At 37.4% G+C, this 26767-nt stretch overlaps 1 protein-coding gene across 1 annotated transcript in view; it reads right to left on the bottom strand.

The window, feature by feature from the left end:
* The window catches only part of DPY19L1 (dpy-19 like C-mannosyltransferase 1), a 100639-nt gene that overhangs the window by 57749 nt on the left and 16123 nt on the right, over nt 1–26767 (bottom strand). Inside the window, exons 2-7 of the mRNA XM_055420890.2 lie at nt 25182–25206; nt 24453–24540; nt 21834–21971; nt 18830–18950; nt 18048–18141; nt 4327–4384 (exon numbers count right to left, since the gene is read on the bottom strand). Of these exons, the coding sequence (XP_055276865.2) occupies nt 4327–4384; nt 18048–18141; nt 18830–18950; nt 21834–21971; nt 24453–24540; nt 25182–25206 (524 nt within the window). The remainder of the gene's footprint in view (nt 1–4326; nt 4385–18047; nt 18142–18829; nt 18951–21833; nt 21972–24452; nt 24541–25181; nt 25207–26767) is intronic.

Here is a 26767-nt window from a genome sequence, read left to right as displayed (position 1 = left end):
TTTTTTTTCCCCATTTATTTTTTTGAAGTATAGTTGATTTACAGTGTTATTAATTCCTATTATACAGCAAAGTGATTTGGCTATATACGTTGTTTTAATTGAGTTGAATAAACACAAGACCCAGAACAAATGTCCTTCCATCATTAGAAATGAAAGAGAGGAAGGAAGAGGAAAAGAGAAAAGGTTCCTTAAATTGGCAAGAAAAGATCTCATCATAAAAAGCTAAACAAACCCATTTCACATAAAATGAATTTTTAACAGTCAAAAACTGGAGAAAAGTACTGCATTTAGGTTTTTTTAATGTACCCATCTAAACGCTTTTCAGTTAGCATGCTAAAAATCAACCAATGCTATAAATATCTTATAATAAGAAAACATTTTAAAAGCAAAGCAAAATTGTTAGTTTTCATCTTAGCAAAAAATTCTCAATAGGAACAGAATTAACATTTAATTAAAAAGTTTGATAAAACATCTGCATAATTTCTTATTATAAAACAAAAATTTTATATATAGCCTCAATATTACTGATCATTACTATGAGCCACTAATAGCTTCTTTATTGTGTTTTCACATTTTTCAGATTTGAGGGTTTTAAATTTTCCTTTTAAATAATTTGATTAATCATTTATGCTACATAATTTGTAGTTCTTCTATTAAAGCAAAAATTTCCCCTTGTAAAATCATCTGAGAAAGGAATACTTCAGAAAGTACATCATATAAAGAAATGGCAACCCACTCCTCCAGCATTCTTTCCTGGGAAATCCTGTGGACAGACAAACCTGGTGGGCTATAGACCATGGGGTTGCAGAAGAGTTGGGCGTGACTTAGCAACTAAACAATAACAACAATGAAAACAAAAATACTATCTTAGACTCAATTACAGAGCAAATTAAATAAAGGAAATAGAACTTAAAAGCAGAAAACAATTCACAACTGTTTTTGGGCACATATCAGTTGGAAAACGGCCAGATAGTCCAGTGGGACACACACTGTGATTCTCAGGAAAAGTTCACTAAACACATGAAGAGTTACAACCAGAGTAGATGTTGTGCTCTGCCCCCCAATATAAAAACTATGTACTTTAAACAACACTTTTAAAAATCAGAAAACAAGGGTCTGAAAATCTTACAATCTGAAAACCAAAATAAGTAAAAAATTATAATAAAATCATTTTCAGTTACTTGTGATCTCACAATAATTTTATCGAAAACTACAGTTTATGTTCTCAATTAATGTCATTACTCAAAATGGTCACTTAAATACTTTAAAGCTACAGTCATTGATATAAGTACAATTATTTACTTAACTAATTCAGAAAAACTAGTTTTAATTCTAATCTCTTCAGTCAATCTTTTCCTAAGTAGAAAGTAATCCCTAGGTATGTTTCAATATCCCAAGTAGCTGAAAACTGTTAAAAAAAAAAAAATCAACCTGAAAAATGAACTGAACTATCTATTTCATTGCTAAAAACTGAAAAGACGGCTAATAAACATGTTCTTGCTACATGAATATCAAAATTATTAGAAAAACACACGATCAAAAATTAATAACCCCTAAGGAAATCAATCCTGCATGTTCATTGGAAGGACTGATGCTAAAGCTGAAACTCCAATACTTTGGCCACCTCATGCAAAGAGTTGACTCACTGGAAAAGACTCTGATGCTGGGAAGGATTGGGGGCGGGAGGAGAAGGGGACGACAGAGAATGAGATGGCTGGATGGCATCACCGACTCGATGGACATGAGTTTGAGTGAACTCCGGGAGTTGGTGATGGACAGGGAGGCCTGGCGTGCTGTGATTCATGGGGTCGCGGAGAGTCGGACACGACTGAGCAACTGAACTGAATGTCTAGTCAAGGCTATGGTTTTTCCAATGGTCATGTATGGATGTGAGAGTTGGACTATAAAGAAAGCTCAGTGCCAAAGAATTGATGCTTTTGAACTGTGGTGTTGGAGAAGACTCTTGAGAATCCCTTGGACTGCAAGGAGATCCAACCAGTCCATTCTAAAGGAGATCAGTCCTGGGTGTTCACTGGAAGGACTGATGTTGAACCTGAAACTCCAATACTTTGGCCACCTGATGCGAAGAGCTGACTCATTTGAAAAGACCCTGATGCTGGGAAAGATTGAGGGCAGGAGGAAAATGGGACGACAGAGGATGAGATGGTTGGATGGCATCACCGACTCAATGGACATGGGTTTGGGTGGACTCCAGGAATTGGTGATGGACAGGGAGGCCTGGCCTGCTGCTGTTCACGGGGTCGCAAAGAGTCGGACACGACTGAGCGACTGAACTGAACTGAATTTACACTGAGAATAACCCAGTAGACCTTTCTGCTTAAGAGATGGTAATATTTAAAATTGTGCCTTGGCTTTGAAATTTTCAATAATCTTTTTCTTCTCAACATCTCACTGTTAACACCCAATGCTCCTTTCTTCCACGGTTAAGCCATTATTTCCTATTTCTTAGGGCATTCTCAGAGATCTGTGCTTCTCAATGTTTTATGGTCCACACCAAGGCACTAAGTAGCATCCACATTCAAAAAGAGCCAAATAATTCTTTTATCTCTTTGTTTAAACTTCAGACCAAATCAATTAATTGATGTCATGTTTCAATCACTTGTCAAATAACTCTAATCTATAAAGGTGGCTCAGAGGTTAAAGCGTCTGCCTCCAATGCGGGAGACCCGGGTTCGATCCCTGGGTCGGGAAGATCCCCTGGAGAAGGAAATGGTAACCCACTCCAGTATTCTTGCCTGGAGAATCCCATGGACGGAGAAGCCTGGTAGGCTACAGTTCACGGGGTCGCATAGAGTCGGACACGACTGAGCGACGGAACGGAACGGAATAAAGTCACTCTAGCTTTAAATTTCTGTGATTTTAAATACTATGCAAGTGCTAGTTTAAGTTTCATTAGTACTCCACTAAATGATAAGAAAAGTAAGTTCAACCCTGAGTCTACAGTTTAGTTTTTGTATGACTACCCTCACAGCTTTGTAACATGTATATATTCAAATATTATAGACAGTGTGGAAACATTTAAAAGGATTAAGTTACTTCAACAAAACAAGCTGACCTTTTGTATGAGAATTCCCCTCATAGAAAACTTTCATGAAAGAAAACTAAACATATATATATATATTACTAGAAATTAATTTATATTTATAATTATAATTAAGTTAGTGGAAGGATTTCATTGGCATCTTGAATTTATATTAAAATTTAACCTAAGTTATCAATAATAATATAAATGATTACACAAGCTAATAATTACTTAGCAGCAACTATGTGTCAAATATTGTTTGAGACACATTACAAATATGAGCTCATTTAATCTCCCAATAATCCAATGAGATGGATAACATTATTATGCCCATTTACAAAGAGAAAACTACGGTGGGTGAGTTTAAAGGGCTTGCCCAGGTCACTCAGTCACTAAATGGCAGAGTCAGTAATTGAACACAGGTAGCCTGGATGCTTTTTACAATGTTATTCTCTTTAGAAAGAACTTGGATACATGCGCAAATTTATAGATACAATAAAACATTCTTCAAAGGACATTTAAAAGTATATCAAGGTTTAATATAAATGCATTAAAATAGAAACATATGCTATAGCTCCTACATCAAAAAGGCACCCCCCACAAGAAGTTAATGGATACATGGCTAGCTTATTTTTATTACAGTTAAAACAAGAGTTTTCACAATTTAAAATTATATACAGAATTAACACAGACCCACTATTTCTTTAAGCCACTAAGAGATATATCAAAAGATACAATGGTTATAAAATTTAAGATAAATGTCAGTGTTTAAAATTTGAATCAAAATAAGATTAAGCATTTAAAGACTGCTGCTGCTGCTGCTGCTGCTAACACCAAGTCGCTTTAGTTGTATCCAACTGTGAGACCCCATAGACGGCAGCCCACCAGGCTCCCTGGGATTCTCCAGGCAAGAACACTGGAGTGGGTTGCCATTTCCTTCTCCAATGCATGAAAGTGAAAAGGGAAAGTGAAGTTGCTCAGTCATGTCCGACTCTTCGCAACCCCATGGACTGCAGCCTACCAGGCTCCTCCATCCATGGGATTTTCTAGGCAAGAGTACTGGAGTGAGTTGCCATTGCCTTCTCTGATTTTAAAGACTGCTACTATAGATTAAATTTAAAGAAATTAAAGAAATTTAAATTTCTATACATTTCTATATTTTATATTGGTAAAATTTTGTGTTAGTAAAATGTCTTAAATTTTTAAAAAAATACTTAAATGAAAATCATTATTTCTAGAAGTAAAACCCCTAAACAGTTTGAAAATATTTGTTTACTACCTACCTCTCCATGATTGAAAAAGAAGCACAGCACTGTAACCAAGCCTCCTAAACGGCTGCCGCTGGAAAAGAATATAAGAAAATGTAACCCCAGTAACAGAAACCAGGTCAATCCTAATAAAACCCTGAAATAACATAGCATGATAATCTGTTTGTACTACAAAAAGTTTTAGCCACACTAGAACTCTATTATTTACACAACGGCTTATCTCCTCTAATGTATCATTAGTTTAAAAAAAAAGTTTTGTTTTTTAAAAAATCATCCTCCATCCTCAAAATGTACAGAAAAACAGAAACTGACAAGGAATAAAAAATGCTTATTCGTCACATTACTGTACACAATGTAACCTGATCTTTCTTTTTTCATTTTTTAAATTTCTTTAGTACCAACTATTTTTCTTTGCATATAATAAACATTCAGGAGAGAGGATGGAAGCTAGTACAGAAAAGTACTTTATGGTCAGAAAATTGGAAATCACCATACTGCCTCCTGCTCTTGGAAATTCACAAAGTGTGTTAGCACGTTAAAGATTTAACTAGGTCAGTACTTCCCAAATCCCATCTCCAAGCTACCTTAATACATGCTTGGGAAACACTAGTTTATGGATTAAGTTTTATAATTTGTTTGTTTTCAAAAAATTGGGAAACACAACACAAACATCAAAATATGAGAATCTGGCTTATACCTCTAGCTAAGAAGCCACAATGGTATAGTTTGACAGTCCTAACAGTTAAAGCGTCATGTGCTCAGGAAAGGGTGAAATACGTCCCCATTCTACTCTGACCCTGGCCAAAAGCATCTGGGCAAGGGAAAGGAAGGCCGTTTTCAGGTTTGTTTCATCATTTCTTTCATCTCTACTCTTGACGTCTTTGAGTTCTCTTTAGCTCATGCTGTTTTCTTGTAATTTTACCCAGATATCCTTCCTTCCTTCCATCCACCCAGAAACGTGTGTATATGACAGAAAAGCAACAAAGACTCAGACACAGCTATTCGAGGCCATTATGTTTATTCTTCTGGGTGTACGAATGAGGAAACACAGAGGAGACGCGTGAGCTGGCAGGGATAAATCATGTACCGAGGATACACACCCTCCCAACACCCCCAGAGGGGAACCGAAGGGCTGGGATCCCCAGCACATAGGGACAGAAGCAGCCTTGGCGCAAGAGGGAAGTGGAGTCTGCATGTTTAGCGGCAAGGAGTTTACAGGGTTGCTATTTTCCCCATAGAGTTAGGGCACAGAGCCACTTGCTGCTCAAGAGAACAGGGAGCAGTGCTAAAGGTCTGAGGAAAGTGGAGGAGGAGGTGTCTGAAATACCACTTGCACTTAGGAGAGAGGTAAGGAGGGAAAACAGAAGGGCTGCAGAGCCCTCTTTAAGGGATCAACAGAAGCTCAAGATAATAAATTTTCAGAGACACTAACGGTAAGGCTGTGTGATCTTTTTCCACTGGTTATCAACCTGGACCGGCACAAATGAAATATGAAGGGGCAAAGAAACAGCATGCTGGCCAGACAGTAGTGAAGTGATGGACTAAGGAATAAGAAAGGCAGATAAAGGAGCTAGAAAGGGTACAGGACAGGGGTTGGAAGTTGGGGTTCTCTCCTCAAGAGGCATAGCATATGACCAGCAAACAGGCAAACTCCAGGCTCACTGTAAGTGACGAGACTTCAGGAAGCTTAAGAATGCATTATGGTGACTTCCCTGGTGGTTCAGTGGTTAAGAATCTGTCTGCCAATGCAGGGGACACGGGTTTGATCCCTAATCTAGGAAGATTCCACATGCCACAGGGCAACTGAGCCCGTGCCCTGCAACTACTGAAACCTGCACACCCTGGAGCCCGGGCTTTCCAACTAGAGAGTAGCCCTGCTCGCTGCAACCAGAGAAAGCCTGCGTGTGGCAATGGAGCACCACTGAAAATAAAATTTTTTAAGAAAAAGAATGAGTTATGGATTTAAATAATTAGATGTTTAAATAATTAGGTATTAAAGAGACAAATATGTTTTAACAATTTGAACATATTCTAACAAAACAAAAAGCCATAGATCTATATATTTTTTAAAAATATGGTTTCCTGCCAGCAACCCTCCTCCAATCCTATTCACCAAAGATAATCAATAACATTAGTTGTGTGCCCATCCTTCCAAATCCTTCTTTATAACCATACAAACACATATTGTAATGTTATTATACTATTAACATCCCTCTAAAATGTTCCTTTCCTAATTAATCTGTTATTCCTAATCCATACATTTAACCCAAACCATTCAACAGATGTCATATATTGCACAGTACAAACACCTTACAATTTCTTCCGCCTTTTCCCTCTTCTGGGTCATACAGATGTTTTTCCGTTCCTTGTTATAATTTTTTAAATGATAAAATAACATATTTGCACATGTGCATAATAGTGTTTTTACTTCTATCAGTTAGACCTGTGAGACTGTCAAGTCAAAGAATGCAGACTTTCCAGAAAACCCACTCCAGTCCACACCCTGACCAGTGTATGAGGGGTTGATTTCGCTATAACACAGAACCCAATGTGCCCAGACCCTTTTACATTTTGCCCATAGGAAGGGTGGAGATTTTTTCTCATTGTTATTTTGATTTGTTCTTCCTGCCTATCTGTACAAAGCATTATGTCAGTGGGTTGTTTCATTTTGCTTTCTTCATTTATTCTTCTGTGAATTGCTCTGTTCACACTCTTAACTGTTTTTCCACTGGATTCTGTTTCCCTATCTAAAGATTAGGGACATAAATTTTTTACTGTCATATATGTGACAAAATCTTTTGGTATAACTTATAGTTTACAATAAAATTTAACTTTATGTAGCTAATTTCATAGTAAAATGTCAATATTTTTTCTTTTTTCCTCTGCATTTCCTGGCTTGTCTATGAAGGTCTTTCCCATCTCAAAATTATACAGTGTTCTCCTATAATAAGATTACAGTACAGCATCTTTTATGATTACAGACAGCTTTGCTTAACCAGGCAGAGAGGCAGATTTTCTGGTATACTGAGGCTCTGCATAGCCAAGAGCAGAGAATAAACTTTGCTTATCTACAAGGAATGTTCTATGTTCCAATCATTAGGAAATGATATGACTTGAAATAAATCCAAAACAGTGTTCCCAGCGTTTAACTTCCTACTCTCTATTTGCTTAAAGACTATCACATAGGTCATTTTATTTTGCTAAACAGAAAAGATGTAGCAATCAGAATATTTAAAATAATTTTTTTTCCATTACAGTTGATTCGTTGATATTTCAGCATTCCCTAGTGGTTAAAAAAAAACGTTTCTTCTGCAATATTACCACCAACTGTCAGAAAATATGAAAGCTCCTATTGTGCAAATTTTAAAGCATTCTAAGCTTGGTAAACATTTACCACAGTTATTCATACATCCCAATTAACCTTTTGGACCTTAATTTCCTTAGATATAAAATAAAGGGATAAGAATATAAAAAATCTTAAAAATACTTATCAATTTTAATGTTTAATAATCTTGTAATTTTCCTCTTTCCCAAATCTTTCTGTGAAGTCGATTTAAACCAGTCATCACATTTTGGTAGGCTCTGTTAATCATTAAGGTTTTTACCTCTATATACCAAAGAATTAAGAAACATGCAAAGTTCAAAATAAAGAAACAAAAGTAATCATTATTGTTGTTTGGTCACTAAGTGGTGTCCAACTCTTTTCCGACCCTATGGACTGCAGCCTGCCAGGCTCCTCTGTCCATGGGGTTTCCCAGGCCAGACACTGCAGTGGGTTCCCATTTCCTTCTCCAAGGGATCTTCCTGACCCAGGGATCAAACCCTCATCTCTTGCATTGCACGCATATTCTTTACCGCTGAGCCACCAGGGAATCCTGATATTAAATTACCCTTGTGTAAATGCTTAAGAAAGAGAATATGGAAGAGTAATTTAGAAACCAATCAAGAGGATTTCAAGTCTCGAGTTTGAGATGTAAGCCTCAACACCTGCTAGCCCACCAGACCTGACTGAGAGCTGAGCATCCTCCCTTGAACTTTTTTATTGTTTAGTCACTAAGTCGTGCACGACTCTTTGCAACCCCATGGACTGTAGCCCGCCAGGTTCCTCTGTCCATGGAATTCTCCAGGCAAGAATACAGGAGTGGGTTGCCATTTCCTCCTCCAGGGGATCTTCCTGATCCAGGGATGGAACCTGCAACTACTGTTTGGCAGGCAGATTCTTTACCACTGAGCCACGAGAGAAGCCCTCTCTTAGGGGCAGGGATATTTTGAACATTAAGAAACAAAAAGTAAAAGGTGAGAAAGAGAATGAGAATCAGGAGGGCTGAGAAAAGTCCTCAGCTTGGTCCTGCCAGTCTGTTATAAGCAAATAATCGATGTCTTTAACTCTTTTTCTGCTAGGACCAAGAAAGAGAGTTTTATTTACAAGATTGTGAACTTCTTGATACATCACTGCAACTGTTGTAGTGCCAAATACTGAACCTCTCCTAAGGCAGAGATTCAAAAGGTATCTTTAGAGTAAGTGAAAACATGAGAAGACTTCAACCAGAACACTGCTGGCATTCATTTTGGGGAACCTTGTGGTTAAACACACGTTTCCTGTCATTGGTACTGGGACCTCCACTCCATGATGCACAATGTCCTCCCCATCAGCTCAGCCTCTACCCAGATGCTTCCTTCCCGTCCTGCCTTGAAACCTCACTCTGCTGGGAGAGTCACTCTGTCAGGCTCTAGGCCAGAGATGAGACCAGCAGCCTCCTCTATTGTCATCTTCATTAAACCCTGCTCATCAGAGTTCATTTCTCTCACATGCTCTCCTCAGAGCTGTCATCTCCTAACACTCCAGCTCATTCCCATCATTCACAGCTTTCTCCTACCTCAAAGGCACCCCGGGTTTCTTAACCCTCTGCTGAGTACCACTGGAGAAAATTATACCAATGTGCAAACCTGTGCTATCCTAAAATTATAAAACAAAAATTTAAAAACCTGTCCACCACAAATCCTCATGAAGTATCCCTCCCAAATATCTCGGAGACCATCCGCTTCTCTCTATCCCCCCGCCCAACTAAACTAGCTCAGGTCAATACCCAATTCCCCATGGACAACTGCAACACCTTTCTGCACAGCTTCATTAGGCTGTGTATCCATGCTCATTCCTCCTACAATATATTCTCTACCTTATGTCATCGTTACAAATAAATGAATACAATCACACAAACTATCCACTCAATCCTTCACTGGCATTCCATTGTTCTCCAGAGGAAATTCAAACACCTAAACATGTCTAGGATGCTGTGTGGGATCTGGTTGTGCATATACCTCCAGATCCCTTTCACTATCCTTCCTTCTACCCCAAAACCTGTGCTCCAGTTGCACTGTACTTGTTGCTGCTGCTGCTGCTGCTGCTGCTAAGTCACTTCAGTCATGTCTGACTCTGTGTGACCCCATAGACAGAAGCCCACCAGGCTCCCCCATCCCTGGGATTCTCCAGGCAAGAACATTGGAGTGGGTTGCCATTTCCTTCTCCAATGTGTGAAAGTGAAAAGTGAAAGTGAAGTCGCTCAGTCGTGTCCGACCCTTAGCGACCCCACGGATTGCAGCCTACCAGGCTCCTCCATCCATGGAATTTTCTAGGCAAGAGTCCCTCAAATGAAATCACAATGACTGCAGTGAGTAAAATAGCCTGGTGGGGAACAGGACTGATAGCAGAAGAAGAGATTCTAGGAAGAGAGATGTCTAGGAGAGAATACCATGGTATCCTAGTAAGAGTGATGCTGGGGGGTCCCAGAGAGAGAGAGAATGTCAGACTGTCCCAGGGAGACAGAATGTTGGAGGGGCAAAGAAAGAAGTACAGGGATGCCAGAGATATTCTGAAGAAAGAAACCAATGGGATTTTGTGACTACTTGGACGTCAGAGGTAACAAAAGGGGATAGTCATGGATATCTTCTCAGGCTCAGACTTGGGCAACAAACAGTGTGGTTAGTGTCATTTGCTGAGATGACACAAGAGGAGGCAGATTTTGTAGAAAAGACACCAATATTTTCAACTAATAACTTTCATCAATTTATGCATGCTGAAGAGAAATACTTATCTTTTAAATATTCATATACAACTGTTATACCAAATGATTAAAGACATGCTAGCCCACGAAGCTAATAGAACATTCAAAAAAAACAGAAACAAAACAACATGGAGCTGGGAAAGTTTGAGCTGATACAATTCACAGCCTATTTAAGACACATTTTTAACCAAAAATCCAGCCTTTACTGTGTAAACAGTAAATGCTGATTTATTAATGAAGAACAAAAAACGTCAAGTAAAACAATGGAAGTAAAATTAGCATAAAGGATAAGAAATATCAACTTTCCCCTAAAACAGGTGAAGGGCTAGGGAGGAGTAAAATCTTGATATAAAATCTTAGTTCTGCCACAGTACCTAAAAAGAAAAAAAAAAAAAAAACCACTGCGTCACTTCATAGGTGACTTGGGTTGGATCATGAGAAGGACATGTACAAAAATTGGTTATAATAACTATGTCTATTCACGTCAGGACAGACAGTGAAAGTGAAAGTCGCTCAGTCGTATCCAACTCTTTGTGACCCCATGGCCTATACAGTCCATGTAATTTTCCAGGCCAGAATACTGGAGTGGGTAGCCGTTCCCTTCTCTGGGGGATCTTCCCAACCCAGGGGTTGATTCCAGGGCTCCCACATGGCAGGTGAATTCTTTACCAGCCGAACTACCAGGGAAGAAAGGAGGGCATTAAGCAAAATTAAAAGGGAGGTCTGACATACAGACGAATCTTTCAGGTCCTCAAGGTGTCTGGAACCTATTTAGAAATAAAGTAGTGAAAAAAAAAATTCTAGTATCAAGGAAGCCACGATGAATCTCCAATGTTTAAAGAAGATAACAGAAAAACAGAAAACCAGAAGAGGATTTTCTTTGCACTCTGTGACTGGTTGGTTCCTCATGTGAAAGAAAAGGCATTTTCTGATGAGTAGCTATGGTCTACAAAAGAATGGCCTGGCTTTTCTCACAATACAAATTGAAGGAGGATCTGCAGGTGAGAGACAATGCAAAAAACAAACTTCAAGCTCAAAACTCTTCAGAACAGCTGGAAATTTCATAGAAATTACAGTGAAACATAACAGGTAAAATAAGGGAGGGGGAAAAAAGACAGAAAATTATATTTCAATCCAAGAGTCCCCTATCCAAACAATAGGATTTTGAGGAAAAGAGAGATAGTGGAGAAGAGAAAGTCATCAAAGAAATAATATAGAAAGTTTTCCCCAGAAGAATGTACATGTCCAGAGGAACAAAGCCTTCAGAGTATCTGATATAAAGAATGAAACAAAACCTACTACATCGTGACCTTTACTTAAGACATGGAAAAAAGAATACAAAAGCTGCCAGAGAGAAAAAATGAACCAGGTACAAAAGGAACTGATGGCAGAACAGCACCTAACTTTTGAAAAGCTACAGTGAATCTCAGAAGACAGTGGAATAAAGTCCGAAGAAAACTAAAGTACTGAGTTGGCCAAAAAGTTTATTCAGGCTTTTTAGGAAAAACTCAAATGAACTTTTCTAAAACCAGTCAAACTAATGACCAGCATAGTGTGGAACCAAAAGACACAGGGTTCCAGGAGAGAGGCCCCAAGGTTTAGGAGTGGGAGAATTGAAATGGTGAATTTTATATATTTGGCAACATATAAATTGTTTTACAGTTCACCTGTGGTTTACAATTAATCGGCATACAAAAAGTAAAGGAAAACAAAATAGAGGACTCTTAACTACAAGAAAAAAATTGTTTCCACGTAAACAATTATTTACCCTACCAGACTCAGGGCTTCCCAGGAGGGACAGCAGTAAAGAAATGTCAGAGACACAAGAGATGCAGGTTTGATCCCTGGGTTGGTAAGATCCCCTGGAGGAGGAAATGGCATCCCATGCCAGTATTCTTGCCTGGAAAATTTCATGGACAGAGAGCCTGGTGGGCTGTGCTCCACGGAGTCACAAAGAGTCAGACACAATTTAGTGGGCCAAGCACAGAGCACATGACTAAGCAGTGCACAGTATTTATATGGTCGTAACAACATAAATATGGACTACTGTCTGAAAGTGATTTCTCTGGACAAAGAAATGGATGGGCGAAAGGGACAGACAGGGCAAGGGACTGGTGCTTCATTTCATCACAAAAGCCAACACAGAAAATAACAACAATTAACTTTAAAATCACACTTAGTCTCATACCCAGCTGTAGAAGAGAATAAAAAAAAATAGCTCAATAAACTTTTTTGGGAACTTGCTGATTTTCACTGGACAAAGAACAGGAAAAAAAAACAGTCATAAAAATTTCTCAGGTAACATGAAAACAGACATTCTTATTCATCACCAAAGGAAATAAAATACTACATTTTATTATTTTTTAAGCGAGGATAGTGGGTACTATAGTAGATAATCACAGAGGTGCATGAAACATAAAATAAAGGGTTTCATATAGATGTTTCTTATAAAGCCCTAAAAGTAAAGTTCAGTAAAAGTATTTTCCATGGAGAACAACAAACAAAAGCCCAGGGAGACAGCAGGGTCTGGAGAGCATAGGTGGACTCAGAGTCAACTTTACTCACTGCTCACTGTTTTCTACAGAAGATCTGCTCAGATGATGCTTAATCGAGAATAGAAAGCCAAATGCTGAAAGAGCCTCAAAACCAAAAAGAAGTATTTTCTGGGCACCCTAGAGAACACTAAATGGAAAAGGGCTCAAAGATTCTATAACATGATCTAAAAATCATACTCAAAATTAGGTGCTGTAATGATTCTACTTCTTGTCTTATGAATTGTGGGGAAAGGATCTTTATCCATCCTTCAGCTACAGTTTCTATACCTCTCTACAGAAACTCTAAAGATGGTGGCAGCCATAATCATAAATCAGTGAGAGACTAAAGAAAAAATTAAGCACCAAAGTGCTGGACACAGCACTTCTCCGTGAAAACCTTGAATGGCTTCATGCCATTATTTTACCATGGTTAGACTAAAACCAGACAAAAGAACAGCTTGGCCTGGCTGCCAGATAATCTCCATAGAAGGGGCTGGTGCTACAGGTGTATGGGACCACATTCTTACCACTGGTGAGACCAGACTGCAGTAGAGGAAGGAACAGGAGCTTTAAAGATTAGACTGGGGGTGACAAGGACACCCAAGCGGTAGTCCAATCAAAAAATCTTGTTTCCATTTTGTCCTCTGAGAGGAAAATGAAAAGACGTTCCTTGGCAGAAGGGAAGGAATCAAGAAAAAGTCAGACTCAAGGACAGTGACAAATAAAGAATAACTACTTCGTACAAGTAGGGATGAACTCTAGAAAACCATCAGGGGGATGAGCCCTAAAACAAAAACACATCTTCTAAGGGACATCCCTCTTTCAGGGCTAATTTTGTCCTATATTAGTTTTCCACTAATAGAAATATTCAAGGTTTGTTTTGAATTCCTCTAAATTTCAAAGGAAGGCACAATGATTAAAGCCAACAAACTTGTGAAATAGATGTACTTCTGGAGCGCACACACACACCCAGACAGACACCTCTGCCAGAGAAGTATGGAGACAGAAGACAAGTCCAGCAGGAGTGAAAAGGACAGTGAGATGATAAGGAGAGGCTAGGCTTCCTTGGGTAAAAGGCCTTTCAAATTCCCAGTTTCAGTTTTTATGAGGCACAAATAGTTGTTTTCCTGTTCCCTAATTCCACAAGACCTCTGTATCCCAGGACCACATCCCTCTTTTATCTGAACTAGTCAGAGTATCTCTGGTGAGCTATTTAGAAAAAGAAAAAAGAAATCCTGTTTAGAAACCTTCTTATTATTTGTATACATCTTTTATATCAATAAAATATATAATAAATTTTATTTAATATGTATTTTTTTCCAGAGAGCTGGCTGCTAAACATTTACCAGCACACCATAACTTCAGGGTGAATAAATAGTTATACATACCATCCAATCTATTCTTACTTAACAATCTCAATTTCCAGAATAATACTAAAATCAAACAACAAAGAAGAAAAGGATTAATATTATTTGCATGACATCTGCCCTTCAGGTCCAACAAGAAAAGCTTTTGGCATTTATCAGTAAGAGAATTCCATCTCTCAAGAATGAATGAATTTCCCCAAGAAGCAATGAGAACATTCCTAACTGCCTGCTAACTACTCTCATATGTTCCAACCTCCCTGAAGAACAGAGACATGTGGGGACTTGAGAAACTGGCCCCCAGAAACTGTTAGTCTGCAGATGAGAAATATCAGATTATCTTATGAAATACATAACTGTAACTATGACTTAACAATACAGCTTGTAGAAAATAATTAACAATAGGTATTTTGAAGAAATACTAAAATACTGAGAATTCCAGACAAAAGGGTATATTATGAACAGGTTGTGTTTGCAAAAACATCTTACTTCACCTCCTCAAGTCAGAGTTTGGCAGCCCAGCCCCATTTCACCGCTTGTGTATGTTTTCGGTTTTCCCTTCCACTTCCACTTCTGGTGAAATGAACTGGCTTACCTGACTTCACAAAACTTATACGTGTATTATTTTAAAACAAATATACTTCTGGATTTAAAAATGTCATACTCAATTTGCCTATAAATTTCTAATATGCTCAAAAAATTTCAACTTTCATTTCTCAATAGAAACATAGTTTTTATAAAAAAGATTCTAAATTCAATTGAAAATATCCTCCTCTTTATTCTTGACCCACATGTTCAGAAGTCTGCAGCTTTATCCCACTTTATAAAATTAGAAGGGTGACAAACCTAACAATCAAGGAAGAAAACATTAAGAACTACCTAGTAATTTGAGACTTCAAAAATATTCATGTCAAGAACATTTAAAAATGCAATGGAAAAAAATGATAGAAAAAGTGATAGAAGACTTGATTCACCATAATATAAACCAAGGTCCCCACTAGAGTATAATTTATACACCTGGGCCCCCAGGGTGTAGTATAACTGTCAAGAGAATAGAAGTGACTCCACAATGCTCATTTGGGGATGGAAGATTCAAGGCTAGGAAGATTCAAGATTTTAGGATGCGTTTGGCCAGGACTAAAGAGATTATGCAGGGAAATGAAAATGTGTGACACCAGTGTGGTCTCTTCACCCAAGCACAGCTCCAGAGGGTCGGTCACCAGGTACAAGAGTCAGACAACACCAAGGGGGCCAGCTGGGCTCAGAGGAGTAAAATGGGTGCGGCTAAAACAGGGCGCAGCACTCAGAGCTGGGAGAAGAACCAGAGACAGCTATCTGGAAAGACCCAAATCCTCTTAAGGTAAAGTCACTCCCTCCTGCTACCCTAAGTAGTGAGTGGTCTACAGATTTTTTTTTTTTTAGCCTAAAACTACAGTAAGAAATAAGACTTTACACCACAACTCAGCACACATACATGTATATAGTGAAGTGAAGTTGCTCAGTCGTGTCCAACTGTTTGCGACCCCATGGACTGTCACCTATCAGGTTCCTCTGTCGATGGGATTTTCCCGGCAAGAGTACTGGAGTGGGTTGCCATTTCCTTCTCCAGGGGCTCTTCCTGACCCAGGGATCGAACCCGGGTCTCCCGCATTATAGACAGACACTTTACCGTCTGAGCCACCAAGGAATAAGCAACACACAGAAGTTTCTCTAAATAACACCTATTTTATAAAGTATGGTATGCATTATTATTTATATTTGTATTCTTTTTTCACATAAGTAGGAACTGCTGGTCCCAACTCACTAAACTGATCTTAAAATCCCCTACGAGGTAACGCCCTCCTGTTTGACAGACTACTGAATTGGTCACTGGTTGACTTTGGGGTGAGGTGGGTGTCAAAGGGCACATGAGTTCATAGCTCAGCTTTGAATCCTGTCCCTCTATTGGTCACATTTCTGATTTCCTTCACTTGCTTTGGAAGAGGTTTCCAACCAGTCTGGCATTAAGGTCATTCATCAACCAGCCCAACTCTTTGCTCCAATCTGATCTTCCACAATGCCTCCTCAGTCATTTGTATCCCAAGAAAACTGATCTGCTTTCTACCCCCTCCCTATCACAAAATGTCCACCTTTGCTTCTCCCCAGGGTTCTTTTCGCCTCCACCTATCCAAAATGCTTTGATCCTCCAAGACAGAGCTAGATCGACTGCTCCACACAGAACAAATTTCTCCTGCCTCCAGACTGAAAGCACTTTATCCTTGCTGTCTACCTTCTACTGACACACGCCCACCACTGCTGCCATCTCCAACCTTACCCCACCACCATGCTCTCAGAACCCAAACATGCAGTCTCAAAAAGAGACCACCTAGTATGCACTTCAGGTGGAGACTGAACAAATGAACATGGACGGAGAACACTGCTCTCTGCAGACTGAAAACTCTCTGGCCAGGGCCCAAAGCACCAAGAACCCCTCAACCAAAAATACAGTCTCACATTCTCTGCAGCAGATACTGTGTCTTCAACCTCTGAACTAATTGTCATAGTAAGCATTATAAGAAAATGATACTGCATGCTTACTTTTAATGTTTAGAAACTCTTTCTTTCAATTAAAAAAACAGCATAACTACAGGTTAGCAATTTAGTAAGAATGCCATGTTCCATGTTTTAACTTCTCTTAAAGTCTGATTTCCCAAATGCAATAAACACAGCTAGGTACTACTCAGCAAAATGAACAGATTCCCCCCAAACTCATCTAACTTTGGCTCCTCATGAGACAAAGTACCCTGGCTTTGCTTTCCTTCAAAAGTCAGCTTCCTCTACTGCTTACCAGATACTTCTGTTAAGTTAGTTCTGTGTATCTTGTTTCAAAAACAAAATTTTTCACATCATCTTTTAATCACGAATTTTCATTTCAGTCTCCCCTAATTACATAATTCAAAGAATTTACTTAGAGCAAAGTCAGAAATATTAGCATCAAAGTATCTTAAATCTTTATGCAAATATATTTTAAGTTGATCTTCTAATAGCTTCCTCATTTGACAAATATTTATCAAGCAACTGGTATATACTCTCTTAGCTAGGATGCAAGAGATCTTTGAGGTACTAAACTGAAAATGCCTCACTTCCAAAGCAAAGCAAACAATAGGATAATAGCAGATTCACATGCATTAACCCAAATTGAAAATTACACTATACAGATACACTATACTCCTGGACCTCAAAGAATCAGGAAGAAGTGAAAAAAGAAAATTCTAAAGCTACTCTGAAGCCAAAATAATTCAAACAAGTAGTAGAAAGAATGGTCAAAAAAAGGAGAAACAGAAACAAAACTCAGAAAATATGCTAATCTTTTAGTTTTAGAAATGTTGCTCAACTATGAAGTAAATGAAGTCAGGTATTAAATATCTGTATAGACTGTATTTCTATTTAAGATTAGCAGATTAGTCACTAACACCATTTGACAATAAATGGTCCTTTCCCTTATGTTCCCAATATTTTATGTAACCAATATATACTGCTTATGTACAAAAGCCCACGAATATTTAATATTTATCAAATATCCCTGCCCTCCTCTACTTAAGCCTTTAAAATTATTTTAAATGTGGCTGGCTATGCCAATGGTAAAATCATGCAAATGGGAAATAATTTTGTATCTACTAATAGATATATTAAAAATGACACTGTCATAAAACTAAACTATAAGTCAATCATTATCTCACTGTTCTTACTATTCTAGTATTCAGTATAAACCATACATATTAAAAATGAAGTCTTACCTTAAATATGTGCCATATATGAAGAACAATGCCATCATTAGTCCATTTAAAATAAAAATTATAGCAACATAAAAGCAAGCAGGATCTCCCAATCCTTTAAAAAAAAAAAAAAAAAGCTTTATAGATTACATGTCTGACAATTCACATTAAAATGTGACTATTTTGAAAATGGTTGCCAGATTCATTAAACAGTTGCCTTGGTTCCCATACGAACACATGACACTAGTATGGAACACAGGTAAGACCAGAGAAGTAGCTGTAGTGGTTATAAAACAGGACTTCAAATTCATGGATACTCCTCCTGTAGAGGTCTGGGGTCTGTGCCCCTGCTTTCAAGTCTGGCTGGGCTTGTGACTGCTTCAGCAGACCATGGAAGAAGCCATATGGAAGAGGCCATGCAGTATCCAACTTGGAGCCCTGAACTACCACGTGAGAAGCCTAACTACCCTGAGATACTACGCTATACAAAAGCATAAGACGCATGAAAAGAGCACTTGCAGATGTTCCAGTGAGGCTCAGCTGGGCTCAGCCTTGCAGGTACCCCAGTTAAGCAGCCAGAATGTAAGTGAAATAGCTCCAAGTTAATTCCAGTGTTCTTGTTCCCTGCCATTTGAGTCTAGCAGAGTCCTTGACATTGCAGAAACAAACCAACCATTCTATACACTGCCCAGATTCCCTACTAGCAGAAACCATAAACATAATAAAATCGTTGTTTACACCACTAAGTTTGCCATAAATTTATTATACTGCAACAGACAACAGGACAATGTCACAGAACTTGCCTTCACAGCTTTCAATAGGGCTGAGTCCTTCTCCTCTGGTAACTGTCCAACATATCTTGGTTTGAATACCAATCAAATCCATTATTTTGGTATAAATCCTGTACCAGCTGGCTAAGATTACCTAATTGAAAAAGAGAGGGAGACATTATAAGAAAAAAGTATCCTCAACAGTTTCCTTACTAGAATATTTTTGAGGTATTTTGATAACTGACAAATTTTCCCTTCCTGTACCATGCCCACCTGGGTCTCTTTAAATCTAGTAAAAGGAGCTTCACAGTCCCCTATGTAGATTCTTCACTGGTCAGTCTTCACCTGTTCACCCATGGCTAAGAATAAAGTATAACAAAAGATATACAAATGTGTAATCTTCAAAAGCTATAAAATTCAACTAAGGGACATAAAACAAGAGTTGAACAAACAGAAAGATATTCTATCTTCCTGAACAGATTTAATTTTTCAAGATGTGAATTCTTCCTCAAATTAATTCATAAACATAAAACAAAGCTAAGCGAAATCTCAAGTGTCTACTGAGATGTGTTATATGGAAAAATGACAAAACGGAGATAACTGAAGAAAATGTCCTAACAGATAATAAAATTTGCTACTTATATAATTAAAATAGTGTGATGCTGGCACAGAATAGGCAGAGAGATCAAAGTAACTATGGCAGAGGCAGTGGAGTGCCGCACGTCTCTCTTCAGGGCTGAGGCACGCATTCCCTGAGCAGCTGGGAGGGGTGGTAGCTGACAACCCTCAGCTGGGTCTCTCTGGGAGCTACCCTCTGCAATAGAGAGTAAATTCACTAAAGGTCACCCTCCCCAAGGGTAACTGTAGCCATAACTAGTCAACAGGGGGGAATATAAAGGTCAGAGGCTCTTGCTTCAGGTAGGACAACTCTGCAGGGTCATCCCAGTTCCAGAGCTTCCCCAGAGACTGGCTGTTGGATCACAGCTCAACTCCTCCGCCTGCCTCTTCCTAATTCCTTCATCCCCCAAAGGAGTTCCCCTATATACTTCAGTACAGATCTCCATCTTAAAGCCTATTTCCCAGAACCTCAACCTAAGGTAACACTGAACAGAAAGTCCAAAAGTAGCTGAAAGAATATGTGTATAATAATTTTGGAAATAATAAAAGAAGCAGGCAGAAGATAGACCACTCACCCAAGTGTTAGGTTACACAGAAGATCATTTTGAAAAGATAAAAGGTCAGATTCCTGCCCCAAAACTGAGTACTCAAACAAATTTCAGATAAATTAAAAATGTAAATCTCAAAAACATAATTATAACAATTAAGAATAAGTTTTTTTTACATATATGAATGGATAAAAATATAAATCTAAAAGATTCAGAGACATGATAGCTCTGACGAGAAAAAATACATTCACATCATACTGTACCAAGCTAAAGGGCAAACAAAAAGCTGGAGAAAATATCGTATCCGTATAGCATAGTATTAACCTCCTGCATATAATGAACTTTTATAAAATGTCAATAAAAATACAAAGGGCACAAATAAGCAATTATTTTTAAAAGTGAAAGTGCATTTAATACATAGTACTGAAAATATACATGTACATACACAAATATATAGCAATGAACAAAACACGTGATCTTAATTTTTTTAGTCATTAAATTAGCAAGGATGCAGAGAAACAAGCATTTTTAAAAACACTGCCTGTGGTAATTTTCATTAATAAATCCTGTCTAGAAAGCATTTTGGCAACATGTACCAAAATCATTAAAGCCTATATTCTGTGGAACTAAACAGTCCCACATCCACAAATTTATAGTTTAGAAAAACATAAGTATATGTGTATCCCCATCCACAAATTTATAGTTTAAAAAAACATATGTATATGTATAAAAATTTTGCTTCAAGACTGTTTATTGCAGCTTTAGGACATTTTAAAAGTTGAAAACAACCAAAATTTTCATAAAAGATGAACTAAATAAACAATGGCAGATTGTATGACAGCCATAAAAAATGATGCTGTTGAAAAAAGATGATTTAGGAAGATGGTTTTAAATATTCTTAAAAGACAAAAAGCACTTATAAAAAAAATGTTGTGTGATCCCATTGCTGGAAAAGTAAATGCAGACATACATAGAAAGTACTCAATAAGCACTTGGGTGGTTATTTACTGTTCTCCATCTCCTCCATAATTAAGCAGGCTAACTCAGTTCATCTGGAAATTAGACTCCTCTTACTCAATGGGAAATGACCAAGAGCCCTGATTAGTGCTGATACTGAGCCCAAGCTTGAGCTCTTACAGCACCAATGGCCCTGTTGCATCAGGCAACACACCTTCTAGCAGCATCAGCATGCTATGAAGGGGGGCCAAGGGGAAGCGTGCTTAATAGGAGAACCTCAAGAAGGATGTCACTGAGAAAGTCACAACCCAGGTAGGTCCTGGAGAATGCCTCAGTTCAGTTCAGTCGCTCAGTCGTGTCCGACTCTCCGCGACCCCATGAATCACAGCACGCCACGCCTCCCTGTCCATCACCAACTCCCGGAGTTCACTCAAACTCATGTCCACAGAGTCGGTGATGCCATCCAGCCATCTCATTCTCTGTCGTCCCCTTCTCCTCCCGCCTCCTAGGGATGCATTAAATAGTGACTGATAACACTGCTTTCCTATCTCAGTTCCTTCCTTCCACTCCCGCCAGGGGAAAAGCACATCCAATTAAATGAAGAATCTCAGATAAGGAAGAAACAGTATTCGGCAAATGACATGTAAAGGTAATGTAATACCTATATAAACACCAAATCTAGTTTTCACATTTTCTAAACCATGCAATCGTAATACTCATTTCCATAAAATCATTAAAGACCCCCAAAATTAATAATGATTTTTTTCATATTCCTTTCTAAGAAAAGATACCCATTTAATTTTTAAAAAAAGATAAAATTTAATATATTGAATTAGATCTTAGATTTAGAATCACCATTTAATATAAGTAATACTTTATAAAGTAAAAAAATCATAACTGAAAAAGTATCTTACCTCAGGGTAAAGATTGAACCTTTTTAATGTATTAATAACAAGGGGATATTCAGTCAGTTTATCATTCATAATCATCCATACTCCATTCAAAAATGAGGGTGCTTCCACAATAGTCTTAAAGTAGGAATAATACAGTCCCTGAAACAAGCACATGTTATAATAAAAAGTACATAATTACTATGCCTCATATTAGCTTAAAACTTAAATATACTGTTTTTGAAAAACAACCACGCACATAACAGCTACAATTAATTTCACAGGTTTCTGATCACTAATAAATGCTAAGGTTGCAAAAAACTTACATATTTTAGCATAACCTTGTCTTAACTGAACAACTGAATTCAAAACCGCTTCAAAAATAGCTTTAACATTTAAAAAGTCATATAACTCAGAGAACATGCTCATTTAGGAAACCCCTATAACCCACACTGATTGAAGAGTTAGAAAAGGCTTCTTTCAGTGTTAGAAAGGGTTCTTCTCAGCTCAGCATAAGGTAAGAACCCTACAGAATTGGGGCTGTGAAGACAGAAGAGAGGGACAGTGGTAGTACTCCCATTTTGAGGAAAAAAATGCTTTACCAGTAGTTATGTTTATGTATGGATGTGAGAGTTGGACCATAAAGAAGGCAGAGCACCAAAGAACTGATGTTTCTGAATTGTGGTGCTGGAGAAGACTCTTGAGAGTCTCTTGGACAGCAGGGAGATCAAAACAGTCAATCCTAAAGGAAATCAATCCTGAATACTCATTGGAAAGACTAATGCTGAAGCTGAAGCTCCAATACTTTGGCCACATGATGTGAAGGGCTGACTCCAAATGCAATGTAACTGGTATCCTTATAATAAGAGGGAAATTTAAACAGAGATATAGGGGGAAATGGTTCATGAAGACAGAGGCAGAGATTGGAGTCATGGTACCTACAATGCAAGCCAAGGATTGCCAGAACCATGAGAAGCTAGAATGAAGTCTCAGAGAGAACATGTACCTGCCATCACCTAGATTTTAGACTTCTAGCCTCCAGAACTGTGAGAAAACAAACTTCTGCTCTTTTAAGATACAAGTACTTTGCTATGACAGCCCCCCAGGAAACAACCTACCTTGTTTATAGGTTTGATTTTAGAATCATGTAAATATCTTATATAACTAAAATTTTAAACAAAAAAATTTATATTCCTAAATATCCAAAAATATATATAAGAATTATTAAATTGGGAAAGGATTTCAAACAAATTTAAGATATAGTAATTTTATTGTACACTCCTAGTTGAATATACATTAAAGTCAAAAATAAAACCACAAACGAGTTTTTAATTATTTATAGTAATCATTTTTAACAATATATTTGATACTTTTATTCCTCAAATATAGGTAGTGTGAAACCAAGATTTTCAGGCTAACAGAAGAGATACAAATTCAGTATCAAAAAAGTAATTAGCCCTAAATTTGAATTTAGAAATATAAATTAATGATTTATTTTTTCTTTTTAAAAAATTGTTTCCTAATTCTATCTACTAAAAAGGCCTAGACACAAGGGCCAATCTAGTACAAAATACTAGCAATGAGCACCTCTATCACCAAAATTGTGGCCTCTAAATACCATTTGCTACTGGAAGGAATCAGGGCTCCTTAGAACACTGGATGATTCCAGGTCTGGAAAGGAAATGTCTTACAGTACCAGAAAGAAGGAAGCTACAGAATACTGGTGAGGTCATATCAAGGAGAGTGTGTGTGTGTGTGCACACACGCTCAATCATTTCCAACTCTTTGCAACCCCATGGACTATTTAGCCCACCAGGCTCCTCTGTCCATCGAATTTTCCAGGCAAGAATACTGGAGCAGGTTGCCATTTCCTACTCTCGGGGATCTTCCCAAGAGGGAAGGGACAGAGATCAAACTCACGTTTCTTACGTTTCCTGCATTGGCAGGCAGATTCTTTACCACTGAGCCATCTGGGAATCCCATATCAAGGAATCACAGAGCCAACTGCAAGGGCTCTCACCAGCAAAAGACAGGGAAGTTTAAGAAATCCGTTAAAATCTATCAGGCCATAAATGCACACCCAAAGACAGAATTCTTCTTGTCACCATTAAAAGATGCTAGAGAAGCAACTCATTTTTCTGAAAAGTTGTAATAGAAAGAAAGCATCCAGCTTTTCCTGTCTTTCCTGTATAAAGTGTAGCGCAGAGAAAAAAGCCAAATAAAGAAGAACACCAAAAGTTCTTCTTTATGGAGTTATTATGGTTAGTAAATGCCCATTCCCCCCAGGTCATTTAAACACTGACTGATATTTGATGATATTAAGTAACTGTTCTTCAATATTTTCAAGTGTGACAATGATACTGCAGTTAACAAAAAAGTCCTTTCTTTTGAGACATACATGAAAAATATTTACAGATGAAATGATATGGTGTCTGAGGTTTCTTTTAAAAAGAGATGGGCGTATGAAAATGTGGATGACAGAAAAATGGCTACGTGTTCTCAGTTGTTGAAGCTAGAGGAATGGGTAGGAGAAGTTGGGTCTACTCTTTCTACTTTAAAATATCTTTGAAAATTTCAATGATAAGAAGTTTAAAATATTTATATTATTAAACTACTACAATAAAATACTACGTGAAAACTAACCATTTCAGTGCGAAAAGCCATCTCTCTTTCCAATGTTGAGAGGTGAGAAAAATGACGATCATTTTCAAAGAGGTGTGTGATATGACTCCTGTAAAACAAAACAGTAACAAAGCAAGTGTTGAAACTTATACTAAGTACAATTTTAAAAGAAACTCTAAAGCAAAAATAAAATATTAATACTCTACATATTTGCACTTAATTTTGTGATAAAACTCAAACACAACAATATCCATATTTGCTCTTCCATTCAATATATTTTATATTTCCACTAAAATTTCTCTCTATAAGAAAACACATTCAAATTAGATTTTAAAATTAGAATGAACCAGAATAATGATACTAAAAGCCAAATACAATAAAATTAAGATTAAACTATAAATGTCATTGGGTTACTATTTCAGAAATGCCTGATTTATGAAATTCATACTTCTTTCTATCCAGAAGATTAAAAAACTTAAGCTTCTTAATATGAACACTATATTAATGTTAAGCAGAGTTTCAAATATAACCTCATTAATAATAGATCTCTTTTTTATTAAAAATTGCATTATTCTGGCTCTGATTTATCAATTAAACTACACTTTCATACTAGTTTGCTGCATGTAATGTATATTCATCCTTATACTGGAATTATTCATATATATATTTATATATATATATATAAAAGAAATAGGATGACAGGCTGTAAACATCTGCCTAAAATATACCATAGGAGAAAAACATTCTTACCAGTGCAACATTGCTGCAAAGGCAGCTGCAAGAAAAAAGAAACGTAAATCATTATTTTAGCATTAAAAGTATTTTCACCTTACAGAAAAGCATTGCAAAGATAAACATGATAAAGTCTGGGAACTGTAGATCCTGAACTCTTAGGGAGTGGATAAAGAATAGGGGTTCTTCAAAAAAAGTCCCAGAGCTCTGCTTAAAATACCAATGGACTAAATTATAAAAGAATTAAGCATATAGCTATAATTTTCATTCACTCAACAAAAGAAATGAGGAGCTGTTAATATTATTTGCCAACAACCATACAAGAACTCTTCAGATGGAAAGTTCCACAAACCCAACTGCAAGAAGGATAGAACCAATGGTGAGAGGCCAAATAATAAAGATATGGTAACTTTAGGGAACAGGACTGGCTGCTGCTGCTGCTCAGTCACTTCAGTCGTGTCCGACTCTGTGTAACCCCACAGAGGTCAGCCCACCAGGCTCCCCTGTCCCTGGGATTCTCCAGGCAAGAACACTGGAGTGGGCTGCCATTTCCTTCTCCAATGCGTGAAAGTGAAAAGTGAAAGTGAAGTCGCTCAGTTGTGTCCAACTCTTAGCGACCCCATGGACCACAGCCTACCAGGCTCCTCCGTACACAGGATTTTCCAGGCAAGAGTACTGGAATGGGGTTGCCATTGCCTTCTCCAAACAGGACTGGAGAGGGATAGACAAAAGGAACTATCACTTCTTTACGTGCTGCGATATCTGAATTTTTATAAGTTTTAATATTTTTAAACAAATTTAAAATAAAACAGGAAGGAAGAAAAAGAGGTGGAGAAAGAAAATAGAAAAGTAGAAAAACTGGTAATAAAACCACTCTCATACAAGAATCAATAGTTTGCCTTCTGTACAAGTACAAAGAACACATTAGAAAGAATCCAGAAAACACCGTTCAATATTCTTATATCACAAGATTCATCTTATTGTAGGCTTCTGATTAAATAACTACAAGGAAACCAACTATGAAATATACTTAGAAATGAAAGACAAACAGTTCAGATCTTATTGTCTAATTTTTATAGAGGCATTTCTGTTTAAAAATTTTAAAATTCATTTTACCCAGAAGATACTAATGGTTACAAAAGACAAAGAGTTACTCTTTCTAGATCATTGAAACTACAAATATTTAACTAGGTTTGTCATTTGACATTTCTTTGTAAAGGGTTCTTTGATCTTTTGAAACTTTGATTTCTTATTGAGCAATCTACTATCCACTTCCTTTAAAGATGTCATACCACCATAATAAAATTTGGGCTTTATTTTCTTAATGACCTAACTATTATGTCCTGAATAAATCATTCTTCTGTCATAGAATGTAAATATCACTTTTATCATACTGAAGAATTGTTACACTTATACTTTGGTAATCCCTGAGAGATTATAATTTTGATTTCATTCATAAATATGGGAATAATCTACACGTTTACAGCACATATATGTCATTATCCATAAACATATAGATTCAGTTATTCCAACTCTCTTTTCAATTGCCCCTGACAAAACTCCTATCAGTAGAGCTAATAATAATATAAACTTAACTCATATTT

Source organism: Moschus berezovskii, chromosome 3 (assembly GCF_049115385.1).
Source record: "Moschus berezovskii isolate FMDL1 chromosome 3, NW_MosBer_1.0, whole genome shotgun sequence".
Classification (NCBI taxonomy): Eukaryota; Metazoa; Chordata; class Mammalia; order Artiodactyla; family Moschidae; genus Moschus; species Moschus berezovskii.
The sequence above is the reverse complement of the archived record's forward strand: the minus strand, read 5'-3'. Positions and strand labels throughout refer to the sequence as shown.